This window comes from Vanellus vanellus, assembly GCF_965231255.1.
Source record: "Vanellus vanellus genome assembly, chromosome: 5".
In the NCBI taxonomy this organism is placed as follows: Eukaryota; Metazoa; Chordata; class Aves; order Charadriiformes; family Charadriidae; genus Vanellus; species Vanellus vanellus.
The window spans coordinates 78998435-79017455 of record NC_138910.1 but is presented as its reverse complement, the minus strand read 5'-3'; the positions used below and the strand labels follow the sequence as shown (position 1 = coordinate 79017455).

At 40.6% G+C, this 19021-nt stretch overlaps 1 protein-coding gene across 1 annotated transcript in view; it reads right to left on the bottom strand.

Annotated features, from left to right (window-relative positions):
* PATJ (PATJ crumbs cell polarity complex component) overlaps positions 1-19021 on the bottom strand; it is a gene marked incomplete at its 5' end in the record, with an annotated part of 149132 nt that overhangs the window by 89664 nt on the left and 40447 nt on the right. Inside the window, 9 exons of the mRNA XM_082484225.1 lie at positions 1272-1349; positions 3374-3484; positions 4401-4578; positions 5432-5503; positions 6776-6932; positions 8033-8153; positions 9281-9646; positions 12568-12687; positions 13611-13820. Of these exons, the coding sequence (XP_082340351.1) occupies positions 1272-1349; positions 3374-3484; positions 4401-4578; positions 5432-5503; positions 6776-6932; positions 8033-8153; positions 9281-9646; positions 12568-12687; positions 13611-13820 (1413 nt within the window). The remainder of the gene's footprint in view (positions 1-1271; positions 1350-3373; positions 3485-4400; positions 4579-5431; positions 5504-6775; positions 6933-8032; positions 8154-9280; positions 9647-12567; positions 12688-13610; positions 13821-19021) is intronic.

The following is a 19021-nucleotide window of genomic DNA, read 5'->3' as shown; positions in this document are numbered from 1 at the left end:
CGGAGATGCCCCTACTGTAGCACAGTATGACTGCTTTGTGGATCGATGTTCAAAGCTAAAAGGGAGCTACATATTTCTGCACTGAAGCTCTTCTATATTCCACCCACCAGTTTACAGCACCAAGAGATGAAAAAGGTTTGAAAAAGATTAGGCTCCCTCTTTAACCTCCGAACGCTATAGAACGCAACACACGGGAGTCCTAGAGATTAAAGGCAGCACATTGCAAGAGGATGAGCGCTTTTGAGATTAGAAATATAGATAACAAAACCAAGAAAAGGGGATTGTAACTGCTTCATTGTAAGTATTATCCACTGACATAAAAGCATGACTTCAACACCTTTCTTGATTTTTTTTTTTTTAATAACTGAGCCTCGTAGCTTCTGTATCTGACAGGATCTGAAAGGAGTCTTACAAAAACTTTGGGAGGCAAGAGGGTCTTCTCAGTTACCCACCGCACACCGGACTACTGAGTAGGATCAAATGAAAAATTCATCGTATTTGTAGTTGGCATGTTAAACTGCACTGGGCTAAAGTTATTGTCTGCACTAATTCTGTCTCTGCTCCTCCAGTTCTGACGCCCTCAAAGTACCTGACCTGCACTCATCAGTCAGCACAGTTCCCACAGGAGAATACCTGGGCCATCGGAGCAATCTGGCTGGGAATATGAAATTAATTTTTTCCCTTATTGCAGCAATTAAAAAAAAATCCACTGGTTTAGACCAAACAGATTTTTTTCTCTTTTAAATCCCCTGTGAAGTTGTTTGAAAGTTACTGTGCAGTAATTGCCTCACGATCAGCTGGCCAGCTACAGATCACTCGGTCATTTCCTTGTTTTACACAGCAATGGGAAAACATAGGAGACTTAGTGGATGTAATTATCCTATAATGTGATTTTACTGAATTTCAGCCGGTCTCGCATTAACGATATTGTTTGTGTACGTGTTATTATTTCTCTGTTTCTACTGAACGAAGAAAATCAATTTGTCCCCACGGGGAGCAAAGCAGGTGCTTCCAGAAAGATGCCAGCGAAGAGCTGCAATAAGTACAGGTTTTCAGCACCCAGGGGAGACCCACAGAACTTTTACTTTTGTCAGAAACCTGCCTTGTATTTGGCAGAAATTTGGCAAAAATTACTTGAATCAAAGATGTTTCAACAAAACACTTCAAATTTCATCTCAGACTTGGGGGGGGCTTATCATAGACTTATAAGGCATGCTATTATACCATGTCATTTAGTAAAACTCGGGTATAGCATAGAATGGAATAAATACCTTTTCACTCTTATATTCTTTTTCTACATCCTGATCTTTGCTGACTTTGATTCCCTTAGGCTGTACAGCAGAAACCACCTGGAAAAAATGCACATATTACACACATTAGAAAGAGCATTAGAGCTGCAAAACAAACATCCAAAAGTTAGGTAATGACAACAATAAGGCTACCCAGTGCACTCTTCATTTTGCCCCATGTAGAAGGGCATTGCACTGCAGTCTTTAAATTATGTTCGTTTACTGAATTTACAAACATTCTCTACTCTTTTTAGTGCTCACTGTTTGATATCTACCCCCCTCTCTTCATTCAATTAAACATTACTCTTAAGTCATAGAATCATCGAAAGGTTCTGGTTGGAAGGGACCTTAAAGCTCATCTAGTTCCACCCCCCTGCCACAAGCAGGGACACCTCCCCCCAGCCCAGGTTGCTCCAAGCCCCGTCCAACCTGGTCTTGAACACCTCCAGGGATGGGGCAGCCACAGCTTCTCGGGGCACCCTGCGCCAGGGGCTCTCCACCCTCAGAGTGAGAAATTTCTTCCTGATCGCCAGTCTAAATCTCCCCTTTTCTAGTTTGAAGCCATTCCCCCTTGTCCTATCACTACATGCCCTCATAAAAAGTCCCTCTCCAGCTTTCTTGTAGGCCCCCTTTCAGATACTGAAAGGTCTCCCCGGAGCCTTCTCTTCTCCAGGGTGAACACCCCCAACTCTCTCAGCCTGTCTTCGTAGCAGAGGGGCTCCAGCCCTTTGATCATCTTTGTGGCCTCCTCTGGACCTGCTCCAACAGGTCCGTGTCCTTCTTGTGCTCCAAAGCTGGACACAGTACTTCAGGTGGGGTCTCACAAGAGCGGAGTAGAGGGGAAGAACCACGTCCCTCAACCTGCTGGCCATGCAGGCCAAGTCAACAATATGGATGTGCATCCTTGATACAGAGCTCAGTATGGACTCCTGAAGTGTCAGTTCTTAATTATCCAGATAGAGACCAGTGTCCATGCACACAGACACCTTATAAAAGGGAGCACGTTTAGTCTCCGTGAAATATTCCTCCTTGTTGTTCGTTATTCTTTCAAAATGTAATATATTCCCACTCCTCTGGCAACTCCTTATTTTGGTGAATGGGAGTCGGGACTGTGCAGTACTGCTGAAAATCTGTGAACGTCCAGTTTCCTACAGCCTACAGTTCAAAGCAAAGCAACTCAAATTTCAAGGTATCTGTCTTCCCCTTGACCTCCCTAGGGTGCCTAGGAAAGTAAGGGTCAGAGATACAGCTGAACGCTTGAATGTTCTGACAGTTTTTTTGGATCTTTTCTGTGAAAAAAGGCGACACAGGAAGGGAGCCAACTCAGTTACCATCACTGTGATTTTTGCCATCACTGCTTAAGCACCTTCCCAGCATAGCTGGTGAAAGTCTTAATACATTTTGAAAGACTCCCTGGAACACTGGACAAATAACGGACACAGTTGTGCCAGATTTGTCTACAGCTGTCAAAAAGGTCTCCTCAGGTCCACTAATCCACCAAAATTCTCAATGAAATTGTCAAATTATACCGAAAGTACACAGAAGTCTTGGGTGTTTTGTGTATACTTCAAGGCAGGCAGAATTGTGTGCCTTTTCTTCCTAAGGCATTAAAAGGTTTCTTGCCTTGGCTTTGCAGATGAGGAGGCATCTAAATCGCTTGAAATTTAACTCGCTCCCAAATAACTACTTCAGGTTCCTTTGACGACACATTTTACATAGAGTTGCTAGTGTGAATCTGGCTAATTTTAATTAAATTTTTGTTCATTTGGATAACAGACTGTATTTTTAGATTATGAAATATAAGCAAATTAAAATACACAAGGCCAGAGTCAATTACACAGGTGGGAGAACTGAATTAACACCTAGTCAACAGATGTACATCTACTTGATTTACATCAGAGAAACAAGGTTTCAAATCAGGCCAGACAAATAATCAATCAATCGCATGGTCTATAAGAAAAAACTGACAGAAAGGATGGACGCAAAAATTGATGGAACTTGCTGAAAGAAATTTAGCCAAGTCTAAAATAAGATGAGTATTACCCATTTATTATGTTCCGGAATAAAAATAGATATAAACTTACTTTTGGTACGTTAGACAAACCCTGAACCACAAACACGACAGGATTTCCCGCATTCTTGATAGCTTCTACTGCTTCCTCGTGTGTGGCGTTTTGTAGGTCTACCCCAGAAACCTAACAAACAAAGTTTATTTTTATTAGGTAGGGTAGGTTTTGGCACAGAGTCATTACAAGAGATCACACACATTCGCAGAAGATCTGAGAAGTATCTGAGGAAGGTACCAAAAGCAGTCAAGAGAAATTATTTTTAAAGTGTATTTCCATGATGGTTTAAGGAAAAGTGTATTACTTAGTATTCATAATTAAAAGACGGCCATATGTTTCCTAACACAATCCTTCTAGATAAAAACATAAGTAATAAGATTGTCAGAAAATGCTAGATATAATGGTAGGTATAATAGGACTCTTTCAGATTTTACCTGTTTGTGAACCAAACCTAATTTGAAACAATTTTTCAAAACTTCACACAACACCCTGAAGCACATGCAAGAACGGCACTATCAGCCTGGGAACCCAGATTCAGTAGTATTCATTTGGAGAAAAATGAATACAAAATTAACACAGAGCCAGAGATGAGAGCCAGGAACAGCTTTCTCTCTACAGCACCTGCCAGAATTGAGGATTTCCCCCAAATAGTAGTTTATCAGACTGTTAACTATTCTAAATTAACACACACAAAATAACAGACCACATTTCAGTATGAAAAGTCTGTTCTTCTACATAGTATAACTTATGCTTATAAAGGTATGCTACAGCTTATTACTCATTTATACGGGAAGAAGGCACTCTCATTTTTTTCATATCCCATCAGATACCAGGACCTATCTTTTCTTAAATATAGCGGAGAATGTTAAAAGAGCTCCATATTCAGACCTTAAAAAAAGAAAAGACGACATTCTTTTGGTTTTCAAAACACAGTGTTGTCAGTACTTCATGAAGTGATGGCAGTATTTTGTCCCACTCTCCTCCCAAAGCTTTTTGAGTCAATCTTTGTTTCTTAGAATGAAAAGGTAAGTTTATCTGCATTTACCTCAAGTATTTTATCTCCAGTTTTTAATGCCCGTGTTCTTCCTGCTGGGCTGTCTTCCAAAACTTGTTTGATAAAGATCCCTTTAAGTTCTTCTCCATTCTTTAGGCGCTTTATGACAGTTTGTCCACCAACAATACTGATTCCAAGAGACACATGAGGGTCTCTAAAGATCTCAACACTGAAAAAATATATGCGGTAGTTTAACAGCTTGAAACAGTTTTTTAAACGATAAATGCAAAGCCTTAAATAAATGTAAGCTTTCAAGAAGATTTAATAGACTAAAAGGATGAGAGCCTTCTTAGGCTTCTGGCTTTAACAGAGGCGGCTTTTTACCCTCAGTAGACCTCACCCGACAAAAAGAACAGAATTCTGCTGCCAACCCATGCCCACTGCTCTTCCAAATAGGCTTTTATTTCAGAGAAAGTCACGGTAAAACAGGCAGGTCTTCAAGTAAACACCCATCCTCTTTCCGTTTAAGCAAATTGTCTGGAAATGGCAAATACTACAAGCGGTATGCTAGACAAATAATAAAACAAAGCATTACACACAACTTGCTGAAGAGTGACTTCAGTGTCATATTAATGAGTTTAGGCAAAAATTTTCTGATCACATTTTACTTAGGACCATAAAAACAATTCGCCTAAAAATGTTAACAATACAACAAGGATGTGGCTAAAACTTGGCTCGGCAATTTGGAATTCCGCCATTAAGTTTAGCGGAGAACCCACGGAAGAGGAGACAGCAGCACTATGTGCATTGTTCACACCTAATAGTTATTAAATGAGCAAGAACCTGCAGGTCATCCACAACGTAAACCCGCCAAGCTCTCCCAAGTCAGCTGTATAAATAGAAGGCATAATTCTGTTGAACATCTGTTAAAAATTCGCTGTATCTAAGAAAGCCCAAGGTACACAAGTACCTTAAAGTTATTGGCGGTGGAGGGAAGAAAAAAACCCAGGAGAACTAATCGGGCTCACAGAAAAAGAGACATAAGGTAAATGGGAAGAAATAATGTAATCATATGAACATACGTCCGTGGTGATCCCCAGTGGCTGAAGTTTGGAGTTTCTTCTCCTTCTCCTTCTTCTCTCTCAGGTAATTCACTAATTGGGGACAGAGGGAGGGGAGGAATAAAGAATAAAAAAAAGGCATCACACATGCCAGGTCGCAATTCCTTGCATATTTTGTATCTGGCAGTGAGACAGCAACGCCTCCTCACACTGTCCAGTTTAAACCAAATGTGCAGAGTCAACAGACCAGACAGGAATTTTTGTATTTAGGTTTAAATGTACTTAAGGAATGCTCCAGAAATAAACATGATGGGCAGACCAAATTTATAAGCTGCTCTGTAATACACAAAGCTGCACTACGCTTCCTCATTCAAAACCACTATTTGAGCAATTAACATTTACTTTCTGATAAATATGCTGTGATTCTTATAGAGGGATATAAACACGATAAAACCAGTCTAGCTGACCAGAAAGCAGATCATGATGCAACCGGGAGAACAGATCCGGTGTGCTGCATAAAACATCCCAGAACAGGGTGTTAATTAAACTTTTATACTATATGTGACTCACCTAGTCACAGACTAGGAACGGAAGTATGGAATTGCAAGCCCCCACAGAAAGGCTGAAACAATACATCCTTGCACATGTTTTTCTGTAGATCCTGAGAGCTATAAATGCTACTCAAAGTGCAAAAAGGAAGTAGGACGTTGCGCTGGAGAAATAATCCCCCTTCACCTTATTGTTGAGCTGCTACCCCTCTGAGGGAAGATTCCAGATGAATTAGGGAAGTACTGCGGATTTGAAACAACAGGCCCAAAAGCATATCACCCAAAACTGGTGGGGCAAGAACGGGACACTTGACAGATGTGGCAAATATCTATAACCAGTGCCAGCTCAAGGTGTCTCAGCACCACTGGCAAGACTAAAATTTCCTGCATGGGCCTGAGAGCCACGGCTGAACTGCTCTTCCCAAAAGGAAGAAGAAAGGAAAGAGAAAACCAAGAGGACAGAGCTATGATAAGGAGCTAAGGGGAGAGCTCCTTAAGCAGTAATGACCAATGCTGCAGGTAAAGACTACATCCCTCTCCTCCAGGCCACATTCCCTCACTGTGGAGTAAGTGAAGTAGATGGCAGAGCTATTGACACTTTTCCGTCCCAGTACTCAGAGGAGGGAACGTGGGAAGTAAAGATTCAATAAGGTCATAAGGCAGAATTCAGGTTCTTGGGCAAAAGTCACAGAACTGACCACCTATGTACATCTTACCGTCTCACACAGCTTTTGATGATTAGTCAGCTAAGTAAAGCAAGAAGACAGTTAAGATCATTAACTGAAAATCTTCCAAAACCCAAAATCTTTCTCCATACCTGCACAACGCTGTTCTAGGCTGAGCTAAGGTGGTTACTCTCCCAGATTCTGAATTCTTAGAAGAGACATAATCCTCCCCTTTCAGTTCTTCCTTTTTAATAGCTTCCAGATCAACAGTAAGTCCAGGTCCTTTAGAGTCAATCCGAAGCTCTGAACCTGAAGAAGAAAAGGTGTAGATGTGAACTTTTGCTTCCTCTGTCCCTGCACCTACCCTTAGCTCACCATGTTCCAAATATTGATGTTGCATGATGATAGATGATGTTGCATGCTTAGAGATACAGAACATTTATTTTTGAAGGAAATTTAAACCACACTAAACATTCTTATAGCACCTTGCTTCTGATGTACACGCAGTCAAGTAATAACAGGAAATGCCAAATATTTGTGGAACCGAGAAACGCTTAGGTACAACTTACATGACAGACACTCCTCACAAAAACACATGATTACAAATAGCAAATCCATTCTTTATGCAGGGAGAGCGGTGCAAAGCCCTGGTCCAGCACGGAACCCTATCACGCTGGGGAAGACTGATGTCATTTTGGTGACACAAGTACCAATGTTAATTGAACCCCCAGAGCTTCTTGCAAGAGTCGTCAGTCTGCCACTGTAGCTTACACAGTGTCTGCTGTACAAGAAGGTGACAAAAACGAAAGAACCCAACCTCTTTCTCCCAGTCAGTGAGTGCTGTCTCAGGCAGGCTGATAAATTTATTTCCCTGATGATCTACCAAATTCTAATCATCCATCTCTGGCCATCTGACAAGGAGCACAGATCACAAACCGAAGATATGGGCCAATTATCTACCATAGGGTTCACTTGCACATTTTGGTTGTAGTAAAGTTACCTCCAGAGCCGGTCACATCTCTTTTTTTTTTTTAAAGTGAAAAAAAAAAAAAAAAAAATCTATAAAATCAGCAATCAAAAGTGATCAAGACAAATTCCTGACAGAAATTACAGGCATGAGCTATTTTACTTATGCATGGAGTCCTACTGGGGACATTAACTACACAGAAGAAAGTGATTCTCCACAGGCAGGACGAAGCTGCGGCCACTTTCAGTATCACTTGTGACAACTGTAAGCGGAGGAGGAAGCAAGATCATGAAGCTGAAACCTATTCGAAGCCAGCCAGTCTTGAGCTTGCAGAATTCTTCATTTGAATATTTTATAATTTGAAAGCATATGAGTTTTGGTATAAAATTTGAAATGTGTAAATATGAAATTATACGATAAAGAAAAAAAACTTCTTACAAACCTAAATCCATCTTGGTTTTTGCTCCTGACTGGGTAGTTTCAGTATCAAATATGTCTTTTTGGTAGCCACTGTGTGCTGTGATTCCAGAAAATAGCGAACTTATACTAGCACTTTCTTCACACTTCACAGAGGAGAAAAACAAGTAATTAAAGTTAGAAAGCAATAGTATCAACTTATACAGGGGTATTTGACAGGAACATTGATTTTTACAGCAAACATTCACATTATCTCAACTACATTCATATTTATTCAGACAACTATGAAATACTAACTGTTCATTTATGCACTATATTAAGAAGAGGCATGAAAAATCTTATGAGCAATTGCAGTATAAAGCAACTGCATCTTTCTACTTGCCTGTAATCCAGACAAGTTTTTTACTCTTGCTCATTTGTTGTTTTTAAGTAGCGAATGTATAAATTTAATATTGTGCACTCTGGTGTAAAACTGTCGGTAGAAGCTGCATTTTAGCCTGTTTATGTACATGGTGCGTAAGGGGACAAGCCAAACAAAACCTGAAATTCTCTTTGGCTGTGATATTAAATCCTTTTCCACTTCAGGTTTTTCGTATAAAAGCATACTTCTCAGAAGCTGGTGCATGGAAGGCTGATACTATCACTTTTTTGTTTGGCAAGTGAATGAACAAAGACTCAGAAAAAAATAATTCTCGGAATACTTGAGGAGGACATACAAATAAAAGCTTTGCAATCTACCTGAAGCTCTGTCTCCTCCTGCTCCCTTTACCCACCAGTACGCTTGGTACAATTGCTTCCGCTACACCATTTTTCACACAACTGCACTATCGTCTGGCTCAAGGAACTGATTTGGGTTAAAAATCATGAGGAAAAGAGGGAGTTCCTCTCACTGACTTTGCTGCTGAAGCCCCGGACTTGTTACCATGAAGTAACATTCTGCTATTACGACTATGCACCGTATTAGTACAGCTTGCAAAAAAGAACTGAGCCCACAAGTCAGCGATGGGAAAGGATGCAAGTACAGGGTGCCTGTAAATACACCAACCACAGCACATATCTCATCCGAGCAGTTAAATATACAGACACAAAGTAACCAGAAGAACCTTCCAAAATGTACAAAAGTGTAGACTGCTGTCTGCTAGAGGTACCCAGATCTCATCTAGTAAGTAAAACACTAGAAAAACTCTCTTACAGAGTTTAGGTCTGGAATTTGCCTTAAGGTATGGGTCCCATGGTCAGGGTTCAACACTGACACCAACACATCATTCCTTACCATTTGCTCTTTATTGAACGGATATTCCAGGGACTGTTTTGGACTTAAGTTAACACTGGACCTTAAGTCTTGTATTTCAGTAGTCTCAAGTTGCTTTGCCCATCGTTCTGTATTAAGATTCCTCTCTGAAGTTGCCTTCTGTCCACACGATGCATTATATTTCAGGAAGTCTGAATCTCCTCCATACTCATCATCCACCAACATTTCCCGTTCTTCATCCACTTCTGTTCTGGGTTTCAGAAATTCACGCATCTCCCAGGACTCCTCATACTTATTGTCATTTTGAGAAAGCTGAAATGACCTTCCCAAGTCCAAACTTGGTTCATCAACAAGTTCTTCTTTAAAAGGTGTTTCATCTCTGAAACCCTGCATAAAACATCACAGGAATACAGATTTTACGTTATGTTTCTTGCTAACTCTTTTAAAACTATGTTTTATGTTAGGCCCATATTAAAAGCACATCCTGATTTTTAAAGGGAACATCTTCTACCTTTTCATTTTCTAAAAGAAAATACCCTCTCTGACTTATGATTTTAAGACCAAAAGTAGACGTTGCTTTTTTTTTTTAATATAAAGAAATTCAAGTTGCACAGCTTAGATGTTGCTGCAGTCATTCACAATAACCAATCTGTACTGAAGTTAGGGAATGAGAATTATTAAATAACATAAAAAACCTAGAGAAAAAAGTATATATAAATCCAGCTAAAGTATCTCTGACCAGACTTATCTGCGATCACTTTATGAATGCATGTACATTTCTTATAATACCATCAGCTAAATAAAAAACGGCCTGAGTTTGCTTATGCAACAGTATCAGCAATAAAAAAACCCAACAAACAAAACCAAAAGCCACACTCATTCCTCCCTCTCTTGGGTATTCCATACGATATTCTAACCTGCGGAAGAGGGGAAATGGATGACCCACATCTTTAAAAAGAAAAGGGACATAATTGACGGTTCATTATCCAATACTCTTACTGTTTCAAAGAGAAGAGTGCTCAACTTTCTACTGAATTCAAACCAGAGAACAACAAACAAACAAAAAAAACCTGAAAACCCAAACAAAACCAAATGAGAGCCACTCTGAAAGATCTCACTCAGCAGTTCTTTTTCTGGGATTTGTTGCGTGCCTCCCCAGTTTCCAGTGCTCCGTACTTCTCCTACACCGAATGGGGAGCTCGTGGACTGAGTCCGTGCAGGCGTCTCTGAAATTTTACGCCTTGCACCGCCACCAGAAAGCTTGCCACACACAGAAAACTTTTCCTCTCTTTTCTTCAGGCCACCAAGTATGTATGCCCAAACCCAATCTTCAAGGCACCAAAACCCCAAACGCTGAAACCAATCTACAGATTCAGGGGTCCTCAATCAAAATGTTTTCCTTTCTGCTTCCTGCCCCTTCCCAGACTCCCCGAGGTACTTCACTATTTCTGACCTTTAGCATCAGAATCCTGTTTTGTTAGGTTTGTAGAAATGCAGAAGAAAAAAACCCAGATGCTGCCAAAATGTTCACACAGTTCAAGCGAGAGGCAGGAGAGAAAACAAGAGACAGGCAAGAGCATAAGGAAACAATGCAATAATACGAGCTGGCGTAAAAGCAGAGCATTAGCAACCCAGAAATTAGCACATTTTTCATAAGCGTTAAATGTTCCTTTAATCTATTTGACCTGTGTACCTCAAGCTCAAAAAATACCCAGTCTGAAGAGATTCTAACTCTGTTCATCTTTACTTCATTTCATTTCACTTCACTTCTGCAGCATCATTCTCCAAACACTTCTGCAAGAGGCACCAACTGCATCGCTGTATAAAACAGTTGACCCAGCTCAGAACCACGCAGCCATTCGTATTACCATCTCCTGATACAGCACTTAGGTATGTATAATCACAGACTGCTGCACTGCAGTGGCAGACGCTACCAATGGAATAGGGAATACTGCAAACATGACAGTCAAGCCTACTGTTGTAGCATATAAAATCTTCAAGTTCCTTTTTTTTTTTTTTCTTTTTTTTTTTTTTAAAGTCAGCTTTGTCAGCGCTATGCTAGTGCACAGGAGTGGAAGCCATCACGACACACCACTCTTGGCTCTTATATGAGCAGGTAAGATAATAAATGGATGGAAATTTTATACTACTGCTCTAAGCTACTATCGCTGCTGTCATATATAAGGTAAAAAAAAATACAAGCAAATACCTCTGCATGTATTTTGTACAAACTGATCACTCCAGTTTCTATATTCAGCCGGACTTTAAGATAAATTACTTAAAAATACTTAATAACATTAGTTTTATTTAGTGAGCAGAGAAAAAAATCCGAGCTGGCAGAGGACTAATTGCTCTGCCAGGAACCCTTCCTATGCACCTGGAAAACAACAAATTCCGTTTTACATCATGAAAATCAGTAAATATCATGGCCAAGCTAATTTCTATATAGTTTGCCTACATCCACCCTGTAATATTGCTCCTTTTGGTGGTCCTAATATACTTTTTCAGTATTAAAAATACATTTATATCCAGAGACAGGTATCATGTTTAGCAACAAGAAAATCTAGAATTTATTTTTATTACTGTGTTGCAGTTCCGGATGATCCTTTATGTATTGTCTTTTCTGGTCTAAAAAGAATGTACTTACCAACATGAATTAATAAAAATTTTGCAAAGCACTTGAGAACAGATGAAAATTAAAAAATATCCACATCTCTCACTCTACACAGGTCAGTATTGCAATATTATTGGCTATTACCCTGGTATCCGAGTTTCTCACTACCTTTAGTGCCTCCTCCTCCCACAATAAACAGAATTATTTCTCAGAAAATAAGAAAAAGGAGAATTGAGGAAGAGAGTAAAGAAATCACTGAAGACCACAGAGGAGGTCTATGAAGAAGAACAGATTTCAAGCTTGTCTTATACACTAGACTACTTTCTTGTTTTGCTTCAGTAAAATAAAAATTGTTCTGCTTCCATACCTTACTTTCTTCGCAAAGCTGAACCAACTATTTATGACTACTAATAACGTAGCATTCCTATTTCATATCCAAGGTAACCCAAGGTATTTTAATGACGTAGTAAATTTGATAAGGCAGTCTGGGAATCGCATTGGCAAGTGCCATGCATATGCTTACTCTTCAGGATACAATTAGGATACAGTTAGCTGTTAGTCTTTTTCAGAGGGAATCTAGCCTGAATTCTATCTGATACTTAAGTCTTAGCTGAAAGACATACTATTTTTTTACTTTAAAACATCATTTCCTGTACGTATAAACTTAAGCTGAATCAAAAGAGTAACCAAATACCTGTGGTGCTTCAAGTATTATTGAGAAATTAATATTATCTATTGGTTCTGGAGATCCAGGGCTGGTTTTAATGTTGCTGGAATCCACACTGTGCATAGTCTCCTCCTCTTTGCTTTCTCCCTAAGAAAGGGAATCAAAATGACAAGTCAGGAAAACAAACAAACAGATTCCCACATTTTTGAATAAACTAAAAGGGAGAGGGAGAACCAGCCATTAGAAAAGAGATGGAAAAAAGTTACAGATTTATAAAAAAGGAAAGTCATAAATGGAGGAGACAAAGACAACAGCTTTTATTCTTTTATGATATCAGTATAGATATAGTAAAAAATAGAGAGATGTGTGGGAAAGAAAGAGAAATACAAGGATATGAACAATGAAATATCACTTTGTAGAAAAGGAAAGAATATATTTAACAGCCTTTCTACATTCCTACTTCACCACTCCTCTACCAGTTTGAATTACAAGCACTTTCTATTAGATGGTGCTTTACTTTAATTAATTTTGCATGGGTGCCCTTGATGAACAATACTGCAGTGTTCTCAAGCAAACTACTGTCTGTTCCAAAGCCCTGATTCTAGAAAAAGGAAATTCTACTTGAATTTACAGTCTTGACTTCAAACAGATTAAGTTTCTTTGAAGTCAGTGGAGCTCAAGCAAGCTGTTAGCAGTGTCTTACTTAGAGTGAAATGGACTTCAGCACATATTTTAACTGATTTGCTGAACTGCTTGAACCATGTTACACCTATGCATAGGGCCAGTGCGCATAGGTTTGCCCAGACATGTCTTCTGATTCCATGTGGATGTTCCTCTTTCAGGAGGAACTTTAGAACGCTGGTTTTCCAGCCAGACCTTTTGGACATTGAGCTGTCCATTTGCCAGCTAGCCAGAATTTCCGGACATGTTGAGGTGCATGCATAGCTACTTAGTTTCTTCCACATGCATACAAACTTATACTCTGAGTTCCGCCACCCCCTGCCAAATACAACCACCCAGCCTACATGTCATAAAAACCAAATAGGAAAAAGTTAAAAATCAGTCCTTACCACCAAGGGCTTGCAGATTCCAAGAGAAACTGTACCTGGGGGCACAGATTTCAACACTTCCACTGCCTCTGCTAAAGTGGCGCTGTCCAAATACGTCTCATTTACAAACACCAAGCGATCACCCGGTAAGAGCTCGCCCCCACGTTCGGCTACTCCGCCTGCCACCAAAGAGCTGATCACAATGGCTGTTCTTGTTGGATCCAAGGGATCCTGAAAAAAGAAAAAAAAAAAAAAAAAAGAAAAAAAAATTCAAGGCCCCCAGAAAGATGGTGTTTATTTTGAGTACGTAAAGACCACTTAAGCACATTCATCATCCAATAGTACAGAACTGAAGCTTGCTGAGACACTCCAAAGGACTGTCTGCTAATACCGCCAAGGCTTACAGTTTACAAAAAGAAAGGTTTGCAGTTGGAAGGTATTCTGTCACTTCCCCAATCCATCAAGAAATGTCAAGATCCGAAAGCAGACTGATACCCTGCCTGCCCTCTCCTTCAGTACACAGAAACGGCCAGGCCAACCTGCAAATAGAAGAACAACACTGGCACTCTTCCACAAGCCTCCATCCAGCCCGTTACGTGCTAACGTTACATAAAATAACCATTCTGAATGCCATTCAAGAGCTTCAGAGCAGCAAAACTAATGTTAAAAGAAATCATTGCAAGATTGGAAATTTAATGAAAAATATTATCAAATTAAAAATCAAACCCCAAACATTCAAGAAACAGGAGTATACGTTTGCTATATTACTGCAGCATTCCTGCTTTGTCAAATCTGCATGACAGCCTATAAAAGACATCTTCTCCACCCATGAAGCTTCTTTAATAGCGAATACAGGGGACAGCAACAAAAGAGTAGCTAAGATTATTACTGAAGACAAGGAACACTCTTGTGGTGTACACACAGGAATGTGAAGTAGAAAATATTCTACACATTGGAGAGGCTGGAAATTGATGCAAAGATATTCACTTCATTTAATATTTTTTTTTTTCCCCGGTATTAGCCTTTGTGTTGTGTCATGTACCATTTCTATCATGCATTCAGCCATTGAAAAATTCATCCTCAATCCAATGAAGTGATCATAAGTTCTTACAAAGTTGCAGAAAGACACACAAAACAGATTTATGGCTTTTTTTGTTTGTTTGTTTCCTTGTTTTTTTTTTTTTTGTTTTGTTTTTTTTAAGATTAGAATTAGCCCTTCTACCCCTTGCTAAGGGCTCATAAAGTTCAGAAATGCTCCTTTTATGCACTGGGTCTTCAAATGCATAATCATGTTCTATTTTTCCCTCAGGACCTGCATCTTATTCAGGGCACGGGAGGGAAAGAAAAAAGGGCAAAATTCAAATCACAAAGACCACCATGAATTCAATACCTCAGTGTTAATTTGAAAACAGGAATGCTTTTTTAACTCTTTATTTTCATATAACTATACATTGCTTTCCAAGGCAACATGTTTTTTTAAGGTATGCGCAAACGTATGAGGCAATGAATGTAATATCTGTAAATGGCTGAAATTAGAGAACCGAAATCAGAGTTCAGCAGGAAGAGCCATGCTGAAGCTGAATTCAAGTAAACACATATTACTAATAATTCTCTCCTCTTCTACTGCTTAATCCTGCCATTTTATGATCTTCCCAAACACTGGGTACCCGCGTCGTACAGAAGAGGCTTCCTTGCGAGTATCGTGTCTCGATAATCAAGCCCAGCAACCTCCCTCCTGAACCCGTGCCAACGCGCTCGGGCTGTCCGCCTGGCTACGCTCAGACCTGCCTCGCACAGCGCCGAGGGGAAAGGATTTCATTTGTTTCAAACAGCAAAAGCTATCCACACTCTGCAGACGCTTGGGACATTTTTAGAAACAAAACAACCCCCAAACGCAGGAAGTTCAGAAGAAGAATCCAAAGGATTCCAAGACGGGGGGGAAAAAAAAAAAAAAGAGGTTTTGCTTCAAGAGTGCTGAATTTTGAAAATGTGAAGTTAGTGCTGCCCTTTGTGTAGAGAGGCAGCTTTGCCTGCCCTGGCCGACCCAGCCATGTGCCTAACCATCCTGATGACAGCTGACCACAGAACAAACGCTCCGTTTGACGCAGCCTTTTGAGACGTTCTTAATTTTTGGGTTTGCTCCAAAGCAAAATAAAAATAACCTTTGGGACTTGTTTGCAAAACCTGGATCGTGTCGAGACAGCCATTTTCAAGCAAGTACGGCACTGCTCACATCAGGAAGGCTTTGCTAAGAGAACTAAACCAGCAAGTTTTCCTATCACGGGCTCATCTTGCCATGGCAAGCAAGGTTTATGCTGGTTCCCTAAATGGGTGAGCGCTCTCTCAGCAAAACTACACCTTTGCTGACACAACAGCTTTTATAATATGACTTTTGCTGGCTTAGCTATATTGATAAAAAAAGGAACAAAACAAAGGCGGCACTCATCCTTACCGGTGCAGATAAGCTGACAAAAATTTGCGAGTCAATGACTGGCCCAGTAACTATGGTGCTGGCTGAGAATGTAGGAAAACCAGGTTCAAATCCCTGCTCTGTCTGATCTAAAGCTGCTCTTTTTTGGGTTCTAGACCAGAACCACTTAAGTAGGACATGGGAATCTCACCATTAGCTTCTTCTATGCAGATAATCAAGGTCAGTGGCCTAACTACCACATTTCCAATGAGAAACAGTCTGGTTTCAACTAAAGTTTTCACTGAAATAAAAACACTGTGGCTTCAATAAATCATCATGATTTGGTAAGAGATCATTTACGTGAAAAAGCATTCCAACCGGCTTTAATCCTCACGCTAAAAATGAAAACAGAGTTCCTGCAAACCTATGCAGTTCCCATGCAGTAAAGTTTCGAGACCAGCATGGTTATCCTCGCGGCTTCGCAACATGCACGAGCGTAACTATGTATTGGAATTGCTTCATGAAGTGCAGCAGCAGAAATCATCTTAAAAAAGGGGCCCATGTTAAAACCCGTTGATGAGGCAAATACAGAACGGGTTATAATTACACTGCTGTTTTCAAGCAGAGGGAGCTATTGTACAGGAAGAGAAGAGCAATAAAAACTACACAGCGACAGGGCTACGGCAGTAACACGAGCAGCGCTGTAAAACCCCGAGTGTGCATTACCAGTGACTGTGAATCGCAATGCAATTGCCATGAGGAACGCAACAAAAGCCGCACGTGAAGACACAGATCTACTGAATTTCAAGGACTAATCATTAATCCGTATTCTCTAGAATATAACACGAGGGAGATTGTAACTGTGGATTGCACCCTGCTTTTCTCATCAAAACAAAAGGAACGATGTTTTTTGGAAACCTTGCCTTACGATTTACACTCAAACCCGAATGCACCCCAAAGAACACCACCTGCTAAGACAAGACAGCAAACGCTGAATTCACATTCACATCTCGTAAACAGTGAGTGCAACTGGACTGCGTGGGTCGTTGCCTTGTTTTTCAAAGAAAGCAGTGCTAGCAGCAGGCTGCAAAACAGATTCTTACCTTCTATACTAACTGCAAAAGGCAACTTCACTCCCACAGTGCCCTGATGGACTTTGGGGCCACCTCTGTGTTAACAGACCAGCCAGAGCCATTCGAGGTTACTAAACAGCACTAACTGCTACTGCACACCTACCCTAAGGCTCTTGATTCATTTTACTTGGCTCACATTAAGCCAGATAATAGTGATTTTTAGTCACCAGCAGTCAGGACCGGATTTCAGTCTCTGCTTTAAAGCGAAAGGCTCGTTTACTTGGATGGAGTTTAGAGGCTGGGAAGAAACTCCCTCCCCAAACCCAGTGCTAAGATGTTGCTGTAATGGTACTCAGCTGGAATGCAGAAGTGACTCAACTTCGATAGTTCAAGAAATTATTACATGACTCTGCATTACAGCAGAGGGAGTGTGCACAGGACAGCCCCATGCAATTTGGTCATCTTAAAATGGGCATGAAGTAGGCTTGGCACATTTAAAGAGGAACTTTTAACTTCAGTTTACTGAAGGATTCCTTTACACAAATGAATCATTTATGAACAACGAGGAAAGGGATCAGACTGCAAAGTAAAGCTATCAGGAGACAAAAACCCATTAACTCACAAGCACTGACACAAATTCTTTTTTTAAAAAAAAGTATTACTTGTAAAAAAGTTTGCCACTTGTACAAACGACAAAAGTTGACCACTGGCATGCCCCAGCAGCAGCCCAGGATGCTGGCCTCCAGGTAACCCTTTGAGGAACTAGTAAGTTGTAGCTGTTGTCTTTTCCTTTGTGCTCGAGCCAGCCATAGACTATACGAACTTGTTTTAAATAGTCACAATTTATTCATACTTAGCACACCATATATTTAACTACGTTCAACCGTAGGTTTTCCCTTCCCCCCTACTGCTCCTCATCAAAATCCACAAATGTTTCCTGGAGTCCAGGTGTCAAATTTTTCTTCTTATTTTCAGAGCCTCATTTGTTCTGGATTCATTTAGCAGTGCAAAGAGTCAAGCAGGGGCCACTGCAGTTGCTGCCTCTGGGATCCCTGGATTCGGAGCAGTACGAAGTCTCTTAAAAACCTGAGCTCTGCTAAAACCTTAAGAGTCCCAGGAGCACCAAGTTAACAGAGTCCTATGTGCAACGCTGCTGGAGCGCGTAACTTTATTGTGGCTTCAAGTGAGGGACTCGAGCTTGCCACAGGCACCAAAGATTCACACTCTGCTAGCAGAACTCCCTAGGAACCAAATCTGGAGACATAACCAGTACAGCTCACCTTTGTCCATCACACTGGAAAGTTAAAATGATAACATCCGACTGACTCTTTCTCCGTCCTTACCGTAACGTGAGGTTTCTGCAGCAGCCAAGAGAGGGCACTCCAGGCCAGCCCAGCTCCCGCACTACCGGAGGCGTTTCATGCTCCGAGAGGTCCATCCCCGCCCGTCCGGCCCCAGCACCCGCAGAGCCCTCGCCAGGCGCTGAGGATGAGGAGCGTCTCTCCTATGCAGCAGGCTGTGGCTATAACTCCGCTGGATGTAAGCGGCTACCACGTTTTCGGGGGTTTTGTTTGTGTTTTCCCTTTTAAAGGCTCATATGAAAATGTAAGACAAAGCAGCGGGTGACTGACATTTACTGTGCAAAGTCACTCTCACTTAGTTACAGGCTATATTAGTTTTGGCATCCCTTACGATCTAAATTCAGCTAGCCCGACTTCCTAGAATATTTTAGCTTTCTTCAAGCAACAAACTGCCTGCTGCCACAAAAACACTCCTCTCAAAACACACATCAAAAATAGCATGGCAAAGGATCCCAAAAGAAACAGTTTGAAACTTTTTTCCTGTACCAATTTTGATTTATCTGAACAATTTTACATGTGCCAATTTGTATACTGCAGGTTTTTGCGAGAGAGCCAAAACAAACACATGTTAGAGCTCAGAGGTCAGAG